Source organism: Dama dama, chromosome 13 (assembly GCF_033118175.1).
Source record: "Dama dama isolate Ldn47 chromosome 13, ASM3311817v1, whole genome shotgun sequence".
NCBI lineage: Eukaryota > Metazoa > Chordata > Mammalia > Artiodactyla > Cervidae > Dama > Dama dama.
Window position 1 is genome coordinate 68,215,765 of NC_083693.1, and position 23,816 is coordinate 68,239,580.

The following is a 23,816-nucleotide window of genomic DNA, read 5'->3' on the forward strand; positions in this document are numbered from 1 at the left end:
GGCGCGGCGCGTGCGCGAGACCTGGACAGCCGGCGCGCCGCCGGGCACAGGCGGAAGTGACGCCACACTGGTGGGGGCCGGGGAGGCGGGGAAAAGGGCCCGGAAGGGAGCAGTTCCGGCTCCGAGGGGGCGGGGCGAGGGCGGGGAGGGCAGGGGGCGGGGCCGCGGATCTGTTCCAGACGCCGCGGGAGGGAGCGGACGAAGGACTCCGGGAGCGCAGGTGAGCGGGCTGGGGCCGGCGGCGGGCGGCTGGAGGCTGGCTGCCGGCCGACTGACCCGGAGGGCTTCGGGGATGAGCCGAGGGCCTTTGGAGGGGGACGCGGCGCGGAGGACCAGGCCGTGAGGGGACGGCTTGCAGAAGGAGGTCCCGTGCCCGGGCTGAGGGGGCTCTGGGGGCGGCTCTGGCCTGGGCCGTTCCGGCTCACCTTTAGACTTGGACCCAGGAAACGGGCGCTCGGGGCGCCGCCGGTTCCCTGGGGAAGGGCTGCAGCCTCTCGGGAGCATCTCTGCTCCCCCCCACCCCTCAACCCCACCCCCAGTTATTGACCGGTGCCCGCTGTCAGCAAGTTATTCCTCGCCCGCCTCGTCCAGGTATTGTTTTCCAAAGCTTCCTCTTCTCTACCGTTTTGTCTGGTTGGCTTGCAGCTTCCAAAGCGCTTTATTCATCCCTCGGTGTGTGCTGCGCCAGCACACACCCAAAAACTTGAGTTTCCTAGGCGTTTGTGGGCAAACCGCTTTCTCGGATCGATGCCAAAGCCTTCCGACCCCGCGGAGACCTGGGCAAAAGTACTTGTGCTGGTCTGGCAATCTGCGCAATCGTGTTCCTGCCTTTTAGGAGGCAACTCCTGCAGAGGCGGAGCCGGCTCCCAACTTGGTCCACTCGGAGGAGGCCTGCGTGTGGTGTCGGTCGGTGTTCGGTGGCCCGGAAGCCTGGTGTCCCGGGTTAGGATCCTGTGCCCGGCGCTTGTTAGCCCGGCGTTTGTTCAGGAGGCGCCTTGAACCGGCCACCGCACGCCCTGTCTGAGCCCTTGGCAACTTTAAGCCTACTGTTGTTTTCCAGTCGCCCAGTCGTGTCCGACTCTTTGCGACCCCATGGACTGCAGCACGCCAGGCCTCCTTGTCCCTCACCATCTCCCGAAGTTTGCCCAAGTTCATGTCCATTGCATCGGTGATGCCATCCACCTTCTCATCCTTCTGACGCCCTCTTCTTAAGCATATTAGTAATATCTTATCTCCAGAGATTGTTAGGATGCTTAAACGATATCTGTAGGGTCCCGATTGTTGTTTAGTTGCTCCGGTCCGACTCTTTTGCTACCCCATGGACTGCAGCACGCCAGGCTTCCCTGTCCATGGGATTCTCCAGGAGAGAATAGTAGAGTGGGTTGCCATCTTGTCCAGATCTTCCCGACCCAGAGATCGAATCCGCATTCCCAGGCGGGTTCTTGACCACTGAGCCAAAATAATGGGAAGATACCCATTATTTTGATTTAAATCAGGAATAACAAGGAAAAATGTGTGGTCACGAGCTCAGACTCAAGGAAGAACTGAAGGAAGTAAGATGAGAATGTAAAAATGAGTGTATGAATTAAACTAGGCTTGATACGTACAGTTTAATCAAGAATAGTAAATTAAACCCCTCTTTTCCCTTTGCCAAGTTATGTCTTTATTGGTTATTCAGGTGGAGTAAATGAAATATCCTTTTAAAACTCAAGCAGACTGGGGATATCCCTGGGGGTTCAGTGGCTAAGATTTCTTGCTCCGGGTGCAGGACGCCTGCGTTTAATCCCTGATCAGGGAACTAAGGTCCTACTTGTGGCAACTAAGACCCAGTGCAGCCAAATAAATAAATATTTTAAAAAGTCAAGCAAACTGGATGTTTGTCTTATAACCTGTCAGAGGAAACTAATTGTAATAAACTTACTGGAAAGGCTTGTGGGGGTTGTCACTAAGAAGTTCTAGTTTTCAGAGTGTAAAAAGTTTAATAAGTTATCAATTCTTTTAGCGGCCTGGTTTTGCTTAAATTATTTGGTATTTCAGAGTCTATCACTTCATCAGAAGAGAGCTTAAAAGCTGGGATGATTGCCTCAAGGCCCCCTTCAGTAAGCTTTAGTAAATGATTATAAACTTGCCATCACTTTGTTGATTTGTCCTGTCTGTAAGTTAAAAGGATCCTGGTTTCATTAATAAATGCCAACTGTGGAAAGAAAAAAAAAAATTAGCGAATTAAGATTACTGGTTTAAAATTTTATTTACACATGGACAACTTTCACAGTTGCCTCAGAAATACTAATGGAGCCCAGAAATGTTGTCAGTTGGGGAAAGCTCTGGTTCCCCTTCCACAACCATCTTTTCATTTTAGAACCAGTGTGCTTTCCAGTGTATGTAGGTGCTGGAATTCTAGTCCCCCTCGTTCTCTGTAGACTTGTCCCAAGCATTCTTTTCTTGGTAACTTCAATTCCTTTGTTCTTTAATTTTAAATGTTTTTTAAGGGTCCACTGGATGAAAGTCTTCACAATTGGTGATGCGAAAAAGGTACAGAGGAATTCAAGGAGCTATGATCTATAGTGAAAGGGTCATTCCTTTATTCAGTAAATACTTATCGATTGCCTACTGTGTGCCAGGGGTTGTTCTAGGTGCTGGGGGTACAGCAGTGACCAGATTAAGTCCCTGCCCTCATGGAGTGCTTACATTTTATTGAAGGGAGGGGAAGCAAACAGTAATCAAATATATTTTATGCAGTAGTAAGTGCAATAGAAAAAATAAAGTAATGGAAAGGATAGGAGATAGGTTTGCTACTTTTATATAGGAAATAGGGAAGGCCTCTTGTTTAATAGGTGACATTTTAGCAGAGACTTAGAGAAAGCTGAGGTGCAAGGTAAGTGATACCTGGAAGAGTTTTTCAGGCAGGGTGAACAGCAGAGGGCAAGGCCCTATGGCAAGAGATGCTTAGAGAGTTCAAGGAACATTGGGAGGTAATGAGGGAAAGAGGAGGAGCTGGAGGCTTGGGGGTGAGGGGGCAGTCTCTATAAGGACTTCACCTTTGTACTCAGTCAGTGAATGGATTTGAGGAAAGAAGTACCATAATCTGGCCAAAGTTTTTACAGGATCATGCTGATTGCTGTGTTGAGAATAGACTTAAATGGAGGTAAGAGGCCCAGAGATGAAAAAGCAAGACCAGTTTGAAAGATACTGCAATGATCTAGGGCTTCCCTTGTGGCTCAGCTGGTAAAGAATCTGCCTGCAATGCTGGAGACCTGGGTTCTATCCCAGGGTTGGGAAGATCCCCTGGAGAAGGGAATGGCTACCCACTCCAGTATTTTGGCCTAGAGAATTCCATGGTCTGTGTAGTCCATGGGGTCGCAAGGAGTTGGACACAACTAAGTGACTTTAACTTTGAAGCAGAAGTGACACTGGCTTGGATGAGAGTGGTGGAAGTGAAGATGGGAAAAAACTCTTGGATTCTGGATATATTTGAAAGAATAGAAACCATATTTATGAATAATTACAATGCTTCCCATAAAAGGAAAGTAAACAAAATGACGTCAAAGTGCAGGAGCCAGTCTGGCAGGGAGTTAAGATTTGGGGAGGTTTGAGCCAGACTTTTGATGAATGGACACAGTTTACATTTTCGAGTTGAAATGTTAAATAAGTGATTTCTTTTTGGAATACAGACTTACATTCAGACTGTCCACAGAATGTGTGAAATTTCAAATATCAGAAAAGGAAAATAAAAACTGGAAGATTTTATAAAAACAAACATACTCTTTTCAAAGTGTTAAGTGTGTTGCCGAGTCCATTTTATGCTTCCTAGAAGAAATTCAGCATAAATTGTTAAGGTTTAAGATCTGTTGTTAATTATACATCTAGCTCAAATAAGGTACAAACTCATCCTAACAGCATTTTGTGTTATATCAAAGACAAAAAACTATCACAAAATTTTAACAGTTAATCATTAATTAAGTGAGGATGATGAAAGTAATTAGCAACCAAACCTTATAATGACAGGTCAGAGGCTACATACCAGAGGCTGAATGGTCATGACAAAAAAAAAATCATCCTTGCAAGGAATCCATGTTAACATGTAAAATAAAAGAAAACCTGAGATGATTCTGGCCTTTAAGACTTGTGCCTGCGGTGACAGTAAGATGGTAGTGTTCTGTGTCACATGCTTCTCAGAGCCTTAAAGGGCCAAAGCCATAGCCACTCCACATACTGTAAAGAGCCCTGAAAGTGGAAGTGTTAGTCGCTCAGTCTTGTCCGACTCCTTTGTGACCAGGCTCCTCTGTCCGTGGAATTCTCCAGGCAAGAACACTGGAGCGGGTTGCCATTCCCTTCTCCTGGGGATCTTCCTGACCCAGGGATTGAACCCAGATCTCCTGCATTACAGGCAGATTCTTTACTGAATGAGCCACCAGGGAAGCCCAGGGAGCCCTGAACTTGGAGTCCCAGAGTTTAGGTCAGAGGTGAGTCTTGGGACATCGCTGGTGGTCTAGTAGCTAAGACTCCTAGATCCCACATGCTGCAACTAAGACCTGCGCGGCCAAATAAATTTTTTTTTTAAAGGTCAATCTTTCTTTAAAGAAACATAAGTACTTTTATTTTTAATGTATAATAGTTAACAGATAATATTTCTTGCTTACTGTGCCCGATACCATGCTAAGCGCTTTCCGCATATTCACTCATTTAGTTCTCTCTGGATCCTTTTAAGGTAGATGCTCTTGTTGGCTTCATTTTAGGGAGGAGGACTGTGTGACTAGAGGGATTAAGATCTCTTTCCCCAAGTCTCCGAATAAGTGACTGAGCTGAGATTCTAGCCCTGATTAGTCTGTTCAGGAGAGCCCTTTAGCCATCACACCATGTGCCCACTTCTTGTTCACAAGAGGATTTTTCCAGACTGTGATGTGTGATACAAATAAAAGTACAGTTGACCGTTGAACAACATTGTGGTTAGGGACACCAGCCCTCCCAAAATTCAAACTTCACCCATAACTTACAGTCAGTTCTCTAAATATACAATTGCACATTTGCCAGTTCACTCAGCACAGATTATGTAGTACTGTAGTATTTATTATTGAAAACAAATCTTCTCATAAGTAGACATGTGCAGTTCAAACCTGTGTTGTTCAAGGGTCAACTGTAATCATGATTAAGATATTACATTCTAGCCATCAGCTGACTGTTGTAATGGCAACTGAAAAATCAAACTTTCTTTCAAAATGTAAGTTTCATGTCTGTATACTGCTCTTGAAATCATTCTGGCTCTGTTCTTTTATTATGCTGTATATATGACTCTTTCTAGGCCCATTCTTTTGCCATCAAGGAAGAATCTACAGTCTTTTGCTGGCTCTTTGATGCTGTAAATTTGTGATGAAACAAAACAAAGTCTACTGAGTTAAGAAGTAGAGAATAAAGAACTTTGTGGTCTTGATATCTTGGTCTTAGATATCTGATAACTAGTTTCATGAATTCTCCCCAAACGACTAACACAGCACCAAAATTATACCAACGGATGAAGTAAGAGCTGTTTCCTAAATAATTTATGTATGATGTTATAAAGAATCATTTGGAAACTTTATGCAAGGTGATGCAATGTACCAGATTAAAATCGCCCGTAAGGTATTCCAATAATTGAAGGTGCTGGCAACAGAATATTGCCCGGACTCTGGTAGACAGCCAGATTTTAAATGGAAAACAAAGAGGTTTTCTATTTCTCTATCTCTTTAGATATATCTATATCTCTTTTAGCTAGAATGTACCTCATATTAAATATAGTACCAATCCTCTATATAACCTAAAAGGTTATATAGAAACAAAAAACTAGTTCCCAGTGTTATCTTGGTTTTGGTGGTTAAGCATTCATTTTTTAGTCTTTTCTTAGAAATCTCACCTAGTTTCTGGTTTTGAAGGAAAGGTTGTTTACGGGGTTGTAGTTTGGTTGCTTATTTACAGTTTAAAAAAACTTCTCCAGGAGAACACTTCTTGTTGCCAGATGGAATTCTGCCTGATTCATGAGCTGCCTAATTAAATCTTAAAAAAAAAACTTCTCAAATGAACACTATGTATTTCTTTACCCTCACCTTCCTTAATCAACTGAAGCACTTGGCTTGATTTTTTATTATTACTGGGCTGTGTATGTGTGTCTGTTGAAAGTAGGGTGCAGAGTAATTTTATAAATGAGTGTATAAATGGAAAAATAAGCTGTTTTTATCTAAATTACAAATACTGTGTGTTTGTATGCTGCACGTGATACTGATTTAAATTTTTTAATTTCAAAATAAACACCTCAGAGCTCTTGAAAACATTAAATGTTATGTGTTATGGAAAATAAAGGTTAAACTAGCTTTGTTGTTATTGTTGTTTAGTTGCTAAGCCGTGTCTGACTCTGCGACCCCATGGACTAGAGCCCACCAAGCTCCTCTATCATGGGATTTCTCAGGCAAGAATCCTGGAGAAGGTTGCCATAGCCTTCTCAGGGGCTCTTCCTGACCCAGGGATTGACCCGTGTCTCCTGCATTGGCAGGCAGATTCATTACTGCTGAGCTACCAGGGAAGCCCAACCTAAAGCCGACATGGCTTGAAATTGCCATTTGCTTAAAAATTTTAGGCAGTTTTGCATCAAACTTCATAATATTGTTACTTTAACAGTGATACGTGTTTCCAGAAGTGTCTTCCATGTTTATCCTGTAGCTTTTTGCCCCATGTTACAGAGCTAACTAAGTTACTGCAGCTTGAGAAGCAGAAAGTACTTTTTCTTTGGTTTATTCATTCAGAAAGTATTCAGTGAAAACCTGCTTCATGCCAGATGCTGTGCTCATGATGGTCATACCACAGACCTCCATTTGCTATGATGTATGATATCTACAGAAGTATCAAAACAAATTCTAAGGAAGCAGGATTTAGTGATTAACTCTACCATAAGATCAGATTGAGAATCCTAAAATGCATGTGTCAGAGCTGAATTTGAAAGGATTAAAATGTCTTAAAACAGTGTTAAAATACAGTTTTTTAAGTAAAAGAGTATGGATCTTAAACGTATAGTAAGCATGTGTCAAAAATGTAATTGATCCATTGATGAAAAAACAAGCAAGATGGTAAAGTTGATTCAAAGTCATATAAGAGAGATCAAAATCAATGAAAGAAGAGCTGATGAAATAAGACTGCAGGGCCTTCCCTGGAAGTCCAGTGGCCAAGACTCCGAGCTCGTGACGCAGGGGGCCTGGGTTCAGTCCCCGGTCAGGGAGCCAGATCCCACAGGCCACAGTGGGCTTGCATGCTGCAACGAAAACCCAGCACAGCCAGATAAATAAATAAAATTTTAAAAATAAGATTGCAAAATCGGCTCAAAACTGGGTGACATGATTTCCACATCTGGCTAAGACAGAGTAAAAGGGACCAGACTTACCCTTCCACCTTAATCAAAACAGTGGACAGAAATACTTGAAACAATGGTTTTAAGACTTCGGACGTTAAGCAGTGAAGGACAGTGAGTGATGGCCTGGAGAGAATTTCTAAGCATGGCCTTGGAAGAAGCAGCCCAGGTAGAACCCAGCAGTCTGCCTGAATTGAGGATATGAAGCTAGGAGTCTAGAAAGGCCAGGCAACTGGGCAAGAGTACTAAACAGCAGAGAGCTTCTTAGTGAGCGCCGCAGATATTTACAGAGGATCCCCTCCAGACTGCAGCTAAACACACTGATCAACACATAGGTGTGAAGAAGCTACCCAAGAGACTTAGAAGAATTTTCAGAGCTCAGACAAGACCAGCGCTAGTTCCAGTTCCTCTCACCCATAATGAAAAAAAATCTCATAATTCATAGGCCATCAGGTAGAGTACCCAAAAAGGTTTTACCTCCACAGTGGGAAAAAACTAACCAGAGACTAAATCAGTTTTGCTCCTGTTTTAAAAAGCCTAAAAGCGGGACCTGAAATGATCAAGCTTTCACAGATAACTGCATCCCAGAGCAATGCTCAATAATATTTACAGGAATAAAAAAATATATCCAGCAAATACAAGGTAAAACCTGTGAAGTCTGGCATCCAGTCAAAAAATATCAGGCATGTAAAGAACAGTATACAACCCCTGACAATTAGAAAAACTACCAGTTGAAACTAACCCAGAAATATCCATGACATTGAACCATTTATTACAATTATTCCATATGTTCAAAAAAAAAATATAGAAAAGATTGAACAAATTAAGTAGAGACATGGAAATTATGTTGTTTTTTAAAAAGAATCCAAGTAGAAGAGATTAGATACTGCCAAAAAAAAAGATTAAAAAAGAACTTGAATACATAGCAATAGAAACTATTCAAAGTGAAACACAAAGAGGAAGAAAGTGAAAAATGGGCACAGACAAAAATTAAATAGTTTTTTTTTAAAAATAGAAACTAAAGTTAATTCTAAATAAAAAAAAAAAGAACAGTTGAAGATATTATAAGTTAAAGATGTATACTATAAACTCTAAAGCAACCACCAAAAGCATTCAAAGAGTTAAAAGTCATCAGTAGGTTTAAAATAGAGTCCTAAAAAGTGGTCAGTTCAAAAGTAGAAAAATAAGGAAAAGGAAATAAGGTACAGATGGGACAGATAGAGAACAGCAAGATAGAAAGTAACCACATCAATCATAGTAATCATAATCATAGTAATCATATTAAACATAAATGGTCTAAACACTCCAATTAAAAGTAGAATTATCAAGTTGAAAAAGCAAGACCAAACTATGCTGCTTACAAGAAACCTACTTTAAATATAAAGACCCCGCTCTTCCCATTCTCAAGAGCTTAAAACAGCTGATTATATGAGAATCAAATTCTGTTGTCTGGGTATTAGCTCCTTCTCAAATTGGGCCATTCACATTTACTACTCTTAGCATTTTCCTGTTGTAGACTAAGTTAGTTTCCTTAAAATTCCTGGCACTGCCTGGACTCTGGTTATGCATTGTTCGCTCTGAAGAATCCTTCACAACTCTCAAGTCTTTTCATCTGTGCTCATTCAAGCCCAGTTTTGACTGCCCTTTTTCGTGAGTCAAGCTCCATAGTAACTAACAATTATGTAGTAAATCATGGCTCTCAAGAACAGTCAAGAATTTCTTCTTTCCCCCTTGTTCTATAAATGAGAAAACCATGAGCCCTTTGAGGTTGTATGGCCAGCCCAAGTTTATACATGTTTAGTGGTAAGTTTGTAGTAGGACCAAGGTATATCATTGTGTTCTCTAATTATATATTTCTTAAGTTATAATTATGTTGCATGTGTATGGCATTAATATTTGCGTATGTATTTGATATGCTTGTCATATATCCCAAATGAGGCTATAAACTACCAGTAAACGTATTTACTTAATCTTCTAAGGCTTAGAGAAATGCTGGATACATAGTCTAAATTAACAAGAATAAAAAATAAAAATAATTCATTAGTTTTTACCATTTGAAACACTGGTGGTTAATTTCCTTCCATAGAATAGCTAAGATAGATTTTCTAACATGCTTGTTTCCAAATCTTGCTACTCCTATATAAAATAAGTAGAATTTAGTACCTTATGCCTATTGATTTTTTTCAACTATGTCAATGCTAAAGGAAATCAACCCTGAATATTCATTGTAAGGACTGATACTGAAGCTGAAGCTCCAATACTTTGGCCACCTGATGCAAAGAGCCAACTCATTGGAAAAGACCCTGATGCTGGGAAAGATTGAAGGCAGAAGGAGAAGGGGATGACAGAGGATGAGATGGTTAGACAGCATCACCAACTTAATGGACAGGAATCTGAGCAAACTCCGGGAGATAGTGGACAAAGGAGCCTGGCGTGCTGCAGTCCATGGGGTCACAGAGTCAGACAGGACTTAGCAACTGAACAACAGCAGTAAATTCATTATATTATCCACGAGTATTCACAGAGGGCTAGTCACGTGCTGATACAGTAGCCACTAGCTTTTTAAATGTAAATAAATGAAAAATAAAATTTGAAATTCAGTTCCTCAGTCACTCTAGCAAGACTTCAAGTGAGTAGAAGCCACATGCCTGGTGGCTCCTGTGACGGACAGCACAGGTGAAGAACTCTTCTGTGCTTTGCACAGCTTTGCTTTGTAGAGAATTGCAGAGTTCTACTGGTTCAATTAGAGAAATTCTCAACTAGAATTTCTTACATGATGATAAGTTGTTTTGCCTACAGAAAGAGAAATCTGGGATTTTTTACAGGACTCACACCGATGAGTCCACCATTCTGGTAACCCGATAGCATCTCTGATGTTTCAGTAGTAATTCTAGTCATCGTCCCTTCACCAACATAGGCATACATGTCCCCATCCTCAGTGGTGTAGGCCTCCACAGTCAGGTACACAAGATAATCCATTGAGAAACAAGAGGAAAATGAGTTTATATTTCATATTTTTACCTTCTCTTTAAATTCATATTTCTATGTTTTGATAGGCTAATTGTGGTAGTATATGTAAATACACATATAATGAGGTACTTGCTCAAAATACTTTTAGTTACTGGGATGCATAATCAAAATGTAGAAACCTCTTCTCTGGTGCCCCATCCATAAGGCTCCCTGCTGCTCTTCCGTGGCTCCTGTCGTCACACACTGAGGTCACTCCTCTAGAGAGGATCTGGTTGGATGAGCCAGTCACCGTCCAGATCGGGTAGTTGAACAGAGCTCCTGATTCAGGACAATTCATAAACCCCTTCCCAGCCTCGAAATGTTGCCTTTACGCAAAACAGGCGTCCCCAGTACATTCCTCTGTGATTATGGTGCTGGAGTTAACAGAATACAGATCATGAAACCTGTGAGTAAGGAACCTTCCCAAAGAAGGTAGTGGACTGGACAAGTACTCCTTTTGAAAGTAACTTATGACTGTTCAAAAAAGGAAGGTCAGAAAATGAGGACTCTGACTACCTGTATACTCCTTTCCGTGCTGATAGGGTACGCACAATGATAGGCAGAATAATGACCGCCGCCCCCCCCCCCCAAAGGTGTCTGTGTCCTAGTCCCTGGAAACTGTGACGGTATTACTTGCTATGACAAGAGGAACTTTGCAGTTCTTTACCCGTAAGCCTCAGATGGGGAAATATGCTGGCTGTTCAGCTGGGCCCAATATAATCAATCACAAAGATCCTTATAAAAGGGAGTTCAGGAGATATGACCACAAGACCAGAGACTGAAGTGATGTGCTCTGAAAGTAGAGGAAGGGACCATAAGCCAAGAAATGCAGGTGGCTTCTAGAAGCTACAAAGGCAAGGAAACAGATTCTCCTCTGAAGGCTCCATAAAGACTGCAGCCCTGCTAACACTGATTTTAGATTTCACACTTCCAGAATTCTAAGACAGTTAATTTGTGTTTTAAGTCACTAAGTTTGTGGTAATTCGTTACAGCACCAATGGGAAACCAATACACACGTTGATACTCATATTCTACAAAGCTTTCACTAAGCACTTTCTACATAACGGGCACAAAAGTATCAGGGCTCCTTCTTAAAACAATAGTTTTTAAGTTGTATTTATTGGCTGTGCTGGGTCGTCGTTGCTGAGCAGGCGTCTCTAGTCGTGGGGACAGTGGCTTCTCTAGGTGCGGAGCGTGGGTTGCTCTCGGTGGTGGCTTCTAGTGCTGCAGGGGCTCTGGGCACGCAGGCTGCAGCAGCTGAGGGGCGTGGGCTCCGCAGTCGTGGCTCCTGGGCTCCAGAGCGCAGTTGCTCCGCGGCCTGTGGGGTCTTCCCAGATCAAGGATCACACCCCAGTCTCTTGCATTGGCAGGCTGGTGCTTTACCACTGAGCTACCAGGGAAGCCCAGGGTTCTGTTTGTGGGGTTTTTTTAAACCTCGTCTATAAAGCTGCTGAAGAGCTGGTTTATGAGCGCTTTGCATCTGGGGAGGCTCCTAATGCAGTGTGCCTTCAGTTGCCATAAAGTAGCAGGAATGTATTGGCTGCACTAACTGAGAAGTGCAGAGACTGGGCAGCGTCAGGGCTCTGGCTTCGTTTCCTCTGTGGATTTCTTGCCTCTGTTGCCGTCCCATTGTCAGCATCATCCTCAGATTTCCCTCACCTCGGGGTACCAGGAGCGTACCAGGAGCAGCCGGGGCCGGGTGCTGTAACTCTTCTGCAAGAAAGTGACTGGAAAGATTTCTATGTGTTAAGTTCAGGACGGTCTTCAAATGGGATTGGGGTCAATCTTGCTCAAATTTCTTGGTTACTCTACTCAATAGGAGAAGGGGAGGTATTATAATTCCCCTTGGAAAATCTGGGTACTATTTGGAAGGGGAAATGGTATTAATGAATTAATCAAAAGCTTGTCATAACCAACAAAAGATAATTGTAATAACACCCTAAAATAATGATAGCTTAAAATGTTATTAACTTGTATAATGCTTCAGTATGAAAATCTATTGATTTATATGTATATTCGAAAGTTCTGGATATGTCTGCTCTTTCATGCATCGTTCAGAAGCATTTCAGAGAAACATCTAAAAGTTCACAGTCTTGGGAAGGGTGTCTGTCTCTTTTTTTGCCCCCCCTGGTGCTAATCACTCCACAGCAGTTTGATGACCTGCTTTACTGCCTGTGAGGATTTCTTACCTTCTAGTATTGGAGTCATCAGCTTTCCGTGTCCTTGTGGTCCTAGTTGCAATGAATTAGACTCTTTAAAAGCGTGGCTCTTGTCAAGCTTTCTCATGTAAACATCTTTTTCATGTAAGTTATTATTTCTGACATCTGTAATTGAGATACTTGATTACTTGAGCAAAATAAAGATGTCTGTCTGGCATTCAGGGTATTAAGAGATTTATAGTAGACAGGCACATTTCAAAATCTTCAAACCTGACTTTGTAAAAAAAAAATAATAATAAAATGGGCTCATTTCTTATATGTTAAACCAAGTAAAATATTAAGGAATATAATGATTATTTCTAGAGAAGGGAGAGATTTTAGAAAATCAAATATGTTCACTTTAATATGTAGTAAGTCAATGTGAGATTTCAGTTATCTGACAAATTTCTCTAGCAATAATTGATAAATTTATAATTAACTTGTATTGTTAGTGACTAATTCTGTCAAGTGCTGTGGGAAACAAGATAAAGGGCCAGTTACAACATATCATTACTTGAAATAGGATTGAAGGATTATATTATTTGTACATTTGCTAAGTAGTTTTTTGAAATAGCTTCACATAGTTTATCATAAACTGTCTTTAGCAAATAGTTTTGACTTTTATAATATGCAAATGACCTACAGTTATAGAAACTCCAGTCCCTTAAGGTTAAAAAGAATTCATTTGAATCAGTTCTAATGAGATGGATGAAACTGGAGCCCATTATACAGAGTGAAGTAAGCCAGAAAGATAAAGAACATTACAGCATACCAACACATATATATGGAATTTAGAAAGATGGTAACGATAACCCTATATGCAAAACAGAAAAAGAGACACAGATGTACAGAACAGAGTTTTGGACTCTGTGGGAGAAGGCGAGGGTGGGATGTTTCGAGAGAACAGCATGTATATTATCTATAGGGAAACAGATCACCAGCCCAGGTGGGATGCATGAGACAAGTGCTCGGGCCTGGTGCACTGGGAAGACCCAGAGGAATCGGGTGGAGAGGGAGGTGGGAGGGGGGATCGGGATTGGGAATACATGTAAATCCATGGCTGATTCATATCAATGTATGACAAAACCCACTGCAATGTTGTGAAGTAATTAGCCTCCAACTAATAAAAATAAATGAAAAAAAATAAAAAGAATTTTGCTAATAATTCAGAGCATTGGCCTGACAGTAGAATCACCCAGAAACCCTGAAAAAATAACCCAGAAAAATCTCCCAGAGGTTTTGATTCAGTTTCTCTGAGATGGGGTTTCTGCCACAGTTGAGAACCACTAATTTTGAACATCACACAAGTAGAGCACAAGTTGGTAACTTTAGGGAAAGGGATGGAATCTGTAAAGTAATAGACAAACAGCACAAATAAATGTTCATAGCAAGTTGAAGAGTCGTCCTATAGTTAGGACAGTGGATGCTTAATCCATATAAGCAGAATAAAATCTTAATTTACTTTTATAAAGTCTACTGGTAAAAAGAAATTATATCTTATTCTGAAAAGCTGTTTTTACATTGCAGAGCAGTCTCACATTTATTCACTTTTCTCATTCATATATTTCAAATTTTTAACAGTCTTCAGCTGTTCCACTAGTCACAGAAGAGAGGCGGAAGCAGACTGGCAGTAATATTGGATCAAGTAAACACAGGAAATAATATTTTTGAAAGTATAATATATGAGCCAATTCAAGCAAACAGTAAAAAAAAAAAAAAAAGAAAGGGTAGTTATTCAATAAGTGGTGTTGGGACAGTAGGCTATCCACTTGGAAAATAAAGCTATACAGAATAAATTCCAGACCGATCAGAAAGTTAGCTATAGAGATAGAGAATGAGAGTTCAGAAGATGATTTACAGGGCATTAAAATGTAATCATGGAGTGGGGCAGGTTGCTTCTTAGGCAAAACACCAAATCCAAAAGTCATGAACTATTGAGAGTGTCCTGTAGTAGGTAAAGACTTAAGCTCTGACTTAAGGCAACTTTAGTTCATTACCATTTCTGATTTGGTTTGTTTTTTCACAGCTATAGGATCTTGGAACTAAAACTATCCCATAAAAAATAAATTTTAAAAAAATCTTATAAATACCCCAAAAGTTGTTTAATCAAGGAAATGCATATTCAAACAATGAGACATCATTCTTTGTCTCTCATATTGGCAAATATTAAACAGAGCCGGAAAGGGTGCAATGAAAAAGAACTCAGTCCCTCATACTTTGTTGGTGGAGTATCTGTTGTGCAGCCGTTTTTGAAGGTGAATGAGCAATATCTATTGAAGGTTAAAATGAGCGTGTACTTTGACTCAGCAATCCAGTTCTAAACATCCTTCACATTTATAAAGAAATAGGTACTCAGATTTTTACATTGGCTTTGTTTGAAATAGCTAAAAATTAATATTCTGAATTCTTACCAATATAGGGTTAACCTTTTGGGAAGAAATGGAGAAGAGATTTTTTTTTTTTTTTAACCTGTAAGTGTCTGTAATTTTGCTATGAAAAACTACTGAAAATGGTTTTAGGCAATATTTTCCCTAAAAATTGTTAGCTCATTATGATGTTTTCTAATGAATGGCAGTTGCAAGGCACAACTGCTTTTAATCAAATGTTAATGTGTGAGTATCTTTTTAAAAGCCCATTTCATACCCGGTTTTCTGCAGAATGGAAACAGACTGTAATCCCATGGACCTGAGCGGCGTGTCAGGATTTGAAGAAGAAGCTGAGCTTAATGGCTTTGAAGGAACTGATATGAAAGACATGAGGCTGGAAGCCGAAGCAGTTGTAAATGATGTTCTCTTTGCTGTTAACACCATGTTTGTCTCAAAAACCCTGCGCTGTGCAGACGACGTGGCGTACATCAATGTGGAAACAAGGGAAAGGAACAGATACTGCCTGGAGCTCACCGAAGCCGGGCTCAGGGTGAGTCCTTTTCTCTTTAGGCGGAAAAAAAAAAATCTTTACCACTTGATCCGAAAGGTTCAGGGATCAGGGACTGAAAAAGAGTTTTAGGTGAGAACTTGATACCAAATACCTTCCAAGATTTTTTTTTTTTTTTAAGAAAGTTTTTTTTTCCCCTAGGAATCTTTTTATTAATTCTGAAGTTTTTCAGTCAACATAAGAATGGATTTTTTGAAAAAGAAAAAACAGATTTGATTCTGATTATTTTGTTGTAACTGTCCCCCCGAATAAACTGATTTCTTATCTCTTGCTAAGTATGTCTACCAAAATTATGCATTCTCTGCACTGGATGAATTTTTCAGTCATTGTGTTGAATCTTTTTCCACCTCCTATAAATATCTCTTCTACTAAAACAACATACTGGAAGGAATTCCCTGGCATTCCAGTAGTTAGGACTCCACCCTTTCACTGCTGAGGGCTTGGGTTTGATCCCTGGTCAGGGAACTAAGATCCCACAAGCAGCTCAGCCACAGATAGAGAAACAGATAGATCATCTTGACTCTACCATTCACTAGCTGTTAGATCAGAATTAAGTCACAGCAGAACACTCTGCCTCCAAATTTCCAAGAATAAGTTTCCATTTATTACATGTAAGCTTTTCTAGGCAGAACGACCTCTCTGCATCCTTTAAACCAGAATCCTGAGTTTAGAATAATAGAAAGCGCTACCTGAGAACAACTTTTCGTTTTAAAAAAAAAATTTTGTTTTTAACGTATGGAACAAGGAATGGACATTAGAAATGTCTAGTTTAATTTTCAGTTCAGTTCAGTTGCTCAGACGTGTCTGACTCTTTGCGACCCCATGAACCGCAGCACGCCGGGCCTCCCTATCCATCAACAACTTCCAGAGTCCACCCAAACCCATGTCCATTGTGTCGGTGATGCCATCCAACCATCTCATCCTCTGTCGTCCCCTTCTCCTCCTGCCCTCAATCTTTCCCAGCATCAGGGTCTTTTCAAATGAGTCAGCTCTTCACATCAGGTGGCCAAAGTATTGGAGTTTCAGCTTCAACATCAGGCCCTGCAATGAACACCCAGGACTGATCTCCTTTAGGATGGACTGGTTGGATCTCCTTGCAGTCCAAGGGACTCTCAAGAGTCTTCTCCAACACCACAGTTCAAAAGCATCAATTCTTCTGCGCTCAGCTTTCTTTATAGTCCAACTCTCACATCCATACATGGCTACTGGAAAAAGCATAGCCTTGACTAGATGGACCTTTGTTGGCAAAGTAATGTCTCTGCTTTTCAATATGCTGTCTAGGTTGGTCATAACTTTTCTTCCAAGGAGCAAGCGTCTTTTAATTTCATGGCTGCAGTCACCATCTGCAGTGATTTGGGAGCCCAGAAAAATAAAGTCAGCCTCTGCTTCCACTGTTTCCTCGTCTATTTCGCATGAAGTGATGGGACCGGATGCCATGATCTTAGTTTTCTGAATGTTGAGCTTTAGGCCAACTTTGTCACTCTCCTCTTTCACTTTCATCAAGAGATTCTTTAGTTCTTCTTCACTTTCTGCCATAAGGGTGGTGTCATCTGCATATCTGAGGTTATTGATATTTCTCCCGGCAGTCTTGCTTCCAGCTTGTGCTTCCTCCAGCCCAGTGTTTCTCATGATGTACTCTGCATATAAGTTAAATAAGCAGGGTGATAATATACAGCCTTGACGTACTCCTTTTCCTATTTGGAACCAGTCTGTTGTTCCATGTCCAGTTCTAACTGTTGCTTCCTGACCTGTATACAAGTTTCTCAAGAAGCAGATCAGGTGGTCTGGTATGCTCATCTCTTTCAGAATTTTCCACAGTTTATTGTGATCCACACAGTCAAAGGGTTTGGCATAGTCAATAGATGTTTTTCTGGAACTCTCTTGCTTTTTCGATGATCCAGTGGATGTTGGCAATTTGATCTCTGGTTCCTGTGCCTTTTCTAAAACCAGCTTGAACATCTGGAAGTTCACGGTTCACATATTGCTGAAGCCTGGCTTGGAGAATTTTGAGCATTACTTTACTACCATGTGAGATGAGTGCAATTGTGTGGTAGTTTGAGCATTCTTTGGGATTGCCTTTCTTTGGGATTGGAATGAAAACTGACCTTTTCCAGTCCTGTGGCCACTGCTGAGTTCTCCAAATTTGCTGACATACTGAGTGCAGCACTTTCACAGCTGCACATCTTTCAGGATTTGAAATAGCTCAACTGGAATTCCACACCTCCGCTAGCTTTGTTCTTAGTGATGCTTCAGAAGGCCCACCTGACTTCATGGCTCTAGGTGAGTGTGAGTGATCACACCTTCGTGATTATCTGGGTCGTGAAGATCTTTCCTGTACAGTTCTTCTGTGTATTCTTGCCACCTCTTCTTAATATCTTCTGCTTCTGTTAGGTCAAACCATTTCTGTCTTTATTGAGTTGATCTTTACATGAAATGTTCCCTTGGTATCTCTAATTTTCTAACCCTAACCCTAATTTTCTTGAAGAGATCTCCAGTCTTTCCCATTCTCTTGTTTTCCTCCATTTCTTTGCATTGATCGCTGAGGAAGGCTTTCTTATCTTTCCGTGCTTTTGTTGGAACTCTGCATTCAGATGGGAATATCTTTCCTTTTCTCCTTTGCTTTTCGCTTCTCTTCTTTTCACAGCTATTTGTAAGGCCTCCTTGGACAGCCATTTTGCTTTTTTGCATTTCTTTTTCTTGGGTATGGTCTTGATCCCTGTCTCCTGTATAATGTCACGAACCTCTGTCCATGGTTCATCAGGCACTCTTATCTATCAGATCTAGTCCCTTAAATCTATTTCTCACTTCCACTGTATAGTCATAAGGGATTTGATTTAGGTCATACCTGAATGGTCTAGTGGTTTTCCCCACTTTCTTCAATTTAAATCTGAATTTGGCAATAAGGAGTTCATGGTCTGAGCCACAGTCCACTCCCGCTCTTGTTTTTGCTGACTGTATAGAGCTTCTCCATCTTTAGCTGCAAAGAATATAATCAGTCTGATTTCAGTGTTGACCATCTGGTGATGTCCATGTGTAGAGTCTTCTCTTGTGTTGTTGGAAGAGGGTGTTTGCTATGACCAGTGCGTTCTCTTGGCAGAACTCTGTTAGCCTTTGCTTGCTTCATTCTGTACTCCAAGGCCAAATTTGCCTGTTACTCCAGGTGTTTCTTGACTTCCTACTTTTGCATTCTAGTCCCCTATAATGAAAAGGACATCTTTTTTGGGTGTTAGTTCTAGAAGGTCTTGTAGGTCTTCATAGAACTGTTCAGCTTCTTCAGCATTACTGATCAGGGCATAGACTTGGATTACCATGATATTGAATGGTTTGCCTTGGAAATGAATAGAAATCATTCTGTCATTTTTGAGAATGCATCCAAGTACTGCATTTCTGACTGTTTTGTTGACTGTGATGGCTACTCCATTTCTTCTAAGGGATTCCTGCCCACAGTAGTAGATAGAATGGTCATCTGAGTTAAATTCACCCATTCCAGTCCATCTTAGTTCACTGATTCCTAGAATGTCGATGTTCACTTTTGCCATCTCCTATTTGACCACTTCCAGTTTGCCTTGATTTATGGACCTAACATTCCAGGTTCCTATGCAATATTGCTCTTTACAGCATCGAATCTTGCTTCTGTCACCAGTCCTATCCGCAACTGGGTGTTGTTTTTGCTTTGGCTCCATCCCTTCATTCTTTCTGGAGTTATTTCTCCACTGATCTCGAGTAGCATATTGGGCACCTACTGACCTGGGGAGTTCATCTTTCAGTGTCCTATCTTTTTGCCTTTTCATACTGTTCATGGGGTTCTCAAGGCAAGAATACTGAAGTGGTTTGCCATTCCCTTCTCCAGTGGACCACATTCTGTCAGACCTCTCCACCATCACCCGACCGTGTGGGTGGCCCCACACGGCATGGCTTAGTTTCATTGAGTTAGACAAGGCTGTGGTCCTGTGATCAGATTGGCTAGTTGTCTGTGATTGTGGTTTCAGTCTGTCTGCCCTCTGATGCCCTCTCTCAGCACCTACTGTCTTACTTGGGTTTCTCTTACCTTGGACGTGGGGTATCTCTTCACGGCTGCTCCAGCAAAGTGCAGCCGTCGCTCCTTACCTTGGACGTGGGGTCTCTCCTTTTGGCCGCCGCCCCTGACCTTGGACGTGGGGTAGCTCCTCTCAGCTGCGGTTGTGCACCATGGTTCTATTTAACTTTACTAATTAACCTTGGGAATTCCCACACAGTCCTGTGGTTAGGACTCTACGATTTCATAGCCAAGTTAACCTCTGGTCAGGAACTAAGATCCTGCAAGTCACATGGCACATCTTAAATAAATAAATTTGCCTTCAAGCTTGGTCAGAAATCTGACTTTTCTGTTTCTAAATCCGTTAAGAGTAGTTCTCCCAAAGTTGCACAGGATCATGAAGTAGTAGAGTACATGGTTTAAGCAAGTAAGAATGTCATGTGATACAGTAAACAAGCATGTGAATTTTATTTCACTGAATTCAGTTTCCCTAAGATGTGTGTGAGTCACATGTTCTGTGTATCCCCTGGTGGAGGCTCACTTACATTGAAACCCAAGTTGTAACTACTCTCATTTCTTGCACAACTTTATCTTGGCTTTGAGAATAATCCTGGAATTAACTAGTCTTTATGCTTCCCTTCCTAAATCCCTAAATTTGTACCCAAAACTTGCAGTGTTTAGAAGTGGACCTTATATAGAAATAGACAAAGCAAAAGTAGAAATAAATAACCCTAGGTAAATTAATTCTGACACTGTTTAATTCTGGTGAGGTAGGAAAGGTTTTGATGACAGTTAGAAATCTTTGTGAATTTGAGTGACCTTGGGTGAGTCAGTCAGCTTGAGTCCCTGCTTCTTTATCTATAACTTGGAGATTTAAAACAAAAGCTGAAAAGGATTTGGGGGATGTTATGTGAATAAAGTTTGCACAAAGATCTGGGTCAGTTATAAAACCTGGCAGGTAAGTACTCAAATATTTATTTTTTTCAGTCTTATTCAGTTGACATTTATTGAGTAACTATCCTGTGTGAGGAATTAGACATCAAACCATGTAAATAAGACATGATCCCTGTTCCCAGGAAGACCACAGATATCAGGGATAAGAGAGGAACAAACAAAATCATAGTGGGCCATAGACTGGACTGAGGCAGGGCGTGGTTCCACAGTGGTGCAGTTCATCTTCCTTAGGTGTCTGCCTCTGCTTTTCATTGGAAACAACAGCACTACTTCTGTTTCTGGCATAAACATGCATCTCCTATGGCTTGAGTAGATGTCATAAACATTTAGAGTTTGTATGAGGAATTCACAAGCTTTAGTGAAGTCAGCAAAACCTACGTTGATTTTGCCCTATACTATGCTGGTGAACCAGGGTATAGGTCTTATAATCTTGTTGGAGAAAAAAGCTTTAGCTGTGTTTAAAGGAAAAAACAAACAGAAAAACACACACACAGAATAACATTGCCTTTTATTTCACAGAATTGTGCAGATAAGTCATGTGTTAGTAACATGAAAGTGGCATTTCAGATAACTAAGTATAAACCAGAATTAAAACTATAAGTAAATTTTAGAATTATTTTTAAAAAAAATTTAAAAAGAGCTTCTTACTTAAAATAAGAATAAAAAATAAAAAGAATAAAAAAGTATTATAATTATTAATTATAGTAAATGTAATTAGTATAGTGCCTTTATAAAAAGACCCTCTAAAGTATATGTAGAATTAAGTAGAAACATGTTTTAGACTATGAAATGAAATACTGTTTTTGTATAGCCTTTTCGACTCTTTTCTGTATTTGCAGGATCAAGAGTGAGTAAATCAAACCTTTTAAATTTTGAGAAAAAAATGGTGAGAGCATTTTGCTGGTGATGTTCCTTATGTTATAAATTGCTTAAATATTATAGGTTTTACGGATATTTAAAATATGTGTATTCTAAGTATTGACTGAGAAATGCATAATGTCATTAGAGAATGACCCATGTAAAAACTTGTGGTTTTTTTTGCTTTCTGTACCAAGATGAAATCTGATTGTTTAATTCACTGTTGCATTTTTCTCGTAGGTGGTAGGGTATGCTTTCGACCAGGTGGATGATCATTTACAGACTCCCTACCACGAAACAGTCTACTCCTTATTGGATACGCTCAGCCCTGCATACCGGGAAGCATTTGGAAATGCGCTCCTTCAAAGACTGGAAGCTTTGAAAAGAGAGGGACAGTCATGACTAAGCTTTTTTCCTGTTAGAGGAGGCTCCTGCTGGTACACAAGGTTGACATACAGCTTGAAACTGCTACATATATATGGTCATAGCAGAAAATGCATCTTTGATTTTTGTATCTTTTTCCATTTTTTTTTGCTTCACATGTAGGCTCTTGATTATTGATTAATGAATTGTCTTTCGTAGTTTCTGATTCATTTAGGAAATCCTGAGGTCACTGCTGTGACACCATCATTAAGACATTCAGATTTCTTCATGTAGTATCTCTGCATTTCAGAAACCTATGCAGTATTTCATTCGCTTATTACAGGACTTTGAGGCTGCCAGCACTCTCTCTTACCTAGGAAATTCTAGATTTGCACAGTAATAGAGGAAATAAAATGACGTAACTTCAGACTTTGATTCAGCTCGCTAAATCAGGGGTTTACTACTAGCTCAGACTAACTTTGTAGTAATTATCTTGCTACTAGCCTTATTGGAAACAAATTATCAACTAGTTTCCCCTGCACAAATTTTTAAATTCACTGCTTCATTGAATCTATTTATATTATTAATATGGACTGATAAAAATGAGTTCATTATATATTACATAGTTAGTATTTACATGAAAAACAGGTACTGAAATAGTACTGTATTCCTTATTTGCAACAGCCAGCCAATGAAGAGGACAAACCTAGCAAATGAATGTAACAATTACTTGTTTCCAAGATATTTAAGCACATAAACAAATACAGGAACAGGCTCCATTCTCTTCCTAACAAAAAGCATCTTTAGCGTGTGTGATGTAAAAGAAAGGAGATTCTGATTTCCTAGAAAACGATATTTTGGCCTGTGTTGATTCTTATTATGAATGTTTGTTTACATGATGTACAGTATATATTCAGAAAGTATTTTTGCTTCAGCGTTTACTTTCTATGATGTAGTGCTTTGGTATTCCCACAGCACCCCTCCTTCCCAACACAGATGTACAGTGTTCTGTCTCGATGCAAAATCTACAATGTCACATGAGCGCATTGTATGGGTTTGAAACCAAAGGATAAATGAAGCATTCAGAGACTTACTATTTGAAAAAGGGAGACTCTGTATTTTATATTTTATTACAGGTACTAATATTTATAATAAAATAAACTATACCATGCTGCTACATCTTTTCAAGTACATGTTAAATATTAAGAATTGGGAAGTTGTTTTTTTTAATACTAGTCAAAGCAGCAGCTATACAAATGTTGAACTAAAATTCTGCATCTGGACATACCTTCATAATTTGTCATTTGAAGACTTTTATAAATCATTATTAAACAATAGTACTTTTAGACTCTTGAAGATCATGTAGACCAGAGCAAGTTTAAAGTTTGGTTTGGGTCATTATTCATTGTCAGAGTTCATCGGAATGCTTAAATTATGTTTGACAAATGAATATTCATCCTCAGCTTTATTTTCACATGCTTAAGTGTTTGGGCAATGAAGTCTAACTTCAGCTTGAATTTTCTCATGCTTAATCTCAGGCTAAATGTAAAGGGTATTTGTACAGTTTGAATAAAATTCTGTTTCCTAATTTTGAGTTAAGTATAGAGAAAAGTGATTGTATGTTTAAAGTTGAAAGTGTTCATTTTGTGATAAATATTTGATTCCAAGAGCTTCCATTTTTGAATTCCATGTTGTTCCATTTCATTGTGAAGTGATTATTACTATGAAAGAGCAACAGAGAGAGAAGACATTAATAAAACTACAGATATTAAAACCTCCACTAGATATTAAATCCTTCATTTTATTTAGATTTTTTAAAGACTTTAACCAGATAAATTAAGCCTTGATTTCACTTCCAAAAGAAAAAAGAACCTCCAGATAAGTAACTATTATAAATCAATAAAGAAAAAAAGAGAATAAGGGGCAAATAATATATGATCAACTCAGAAAAATATACACATGTCCAGTAGCCACTTGAAAGATATTCAACCAAACCAGTAACTCAGGAAAGGAAAATAGGTTTTAGCTATTTGAGTCATTTTTACCTAATAATTTAATAATGTGTCAGGTTTAAATTCTATAAATAAAGATTTAGTGAAGGACACAGTTACCTTCT

General features: G+C 40.0%; 1 protein-coding gene across 2 annotated transcripts; it reads left to right on the forward strand.

The window, feature by feature from the left end:
• The first annotated feature begins 153 nt into the window (after positions 1-153).
• Positions 154-23,294, forward strand: GSKIP (GSK3B interacting protein). 2 transcript variants are annotated; one of them, XM_061159385.1, is made up of 3 exons: positions 154-220; positions 15,234-15,492; positions 21,578-23,294. In XM_061159385.1, the coding sequence occupies exons 2-3, from the start codon at positions 15,235-15,237 to the stop codon at positions 21,737-21,739; spliced, it is 420 nt and encodes a 139-aa protein (XP_061015368.1). In that variant the 5' UTR covers positions 154-220; position 15,234; the 3' UTR covers positions 21,740-23,294. The 2 variants fall into 2 exon arrangements, with proteins under 2 accessions (XP_061015368.1, XP_061015367.1); XM_061159384.1 differs by lacking the exon at positions 154-220 and adding an exon at positions 460-591.
• Positions 23,295-23,816: the final 522 nt, after the last annotated feature.

What these genes read in the sequence shown, in the direction of transcription:
- GSKIP (XM_061159385.1), top strand. Translation starts at nt 15,235, where the DNA reads ATGGAAACAGACTGTAATCCCATGGACCTGAGCGGCGTGTCAGGATTT. An exon ending in TCACCGAAGCCGGGCTCAGG is followed by an intron (nt 15,493 to 21,577) that starts GTGAGTCCTTTT and finishes TTTTTCTCGTAG; the next exon opens with GTGGTAGGGTATGCTTTCGA.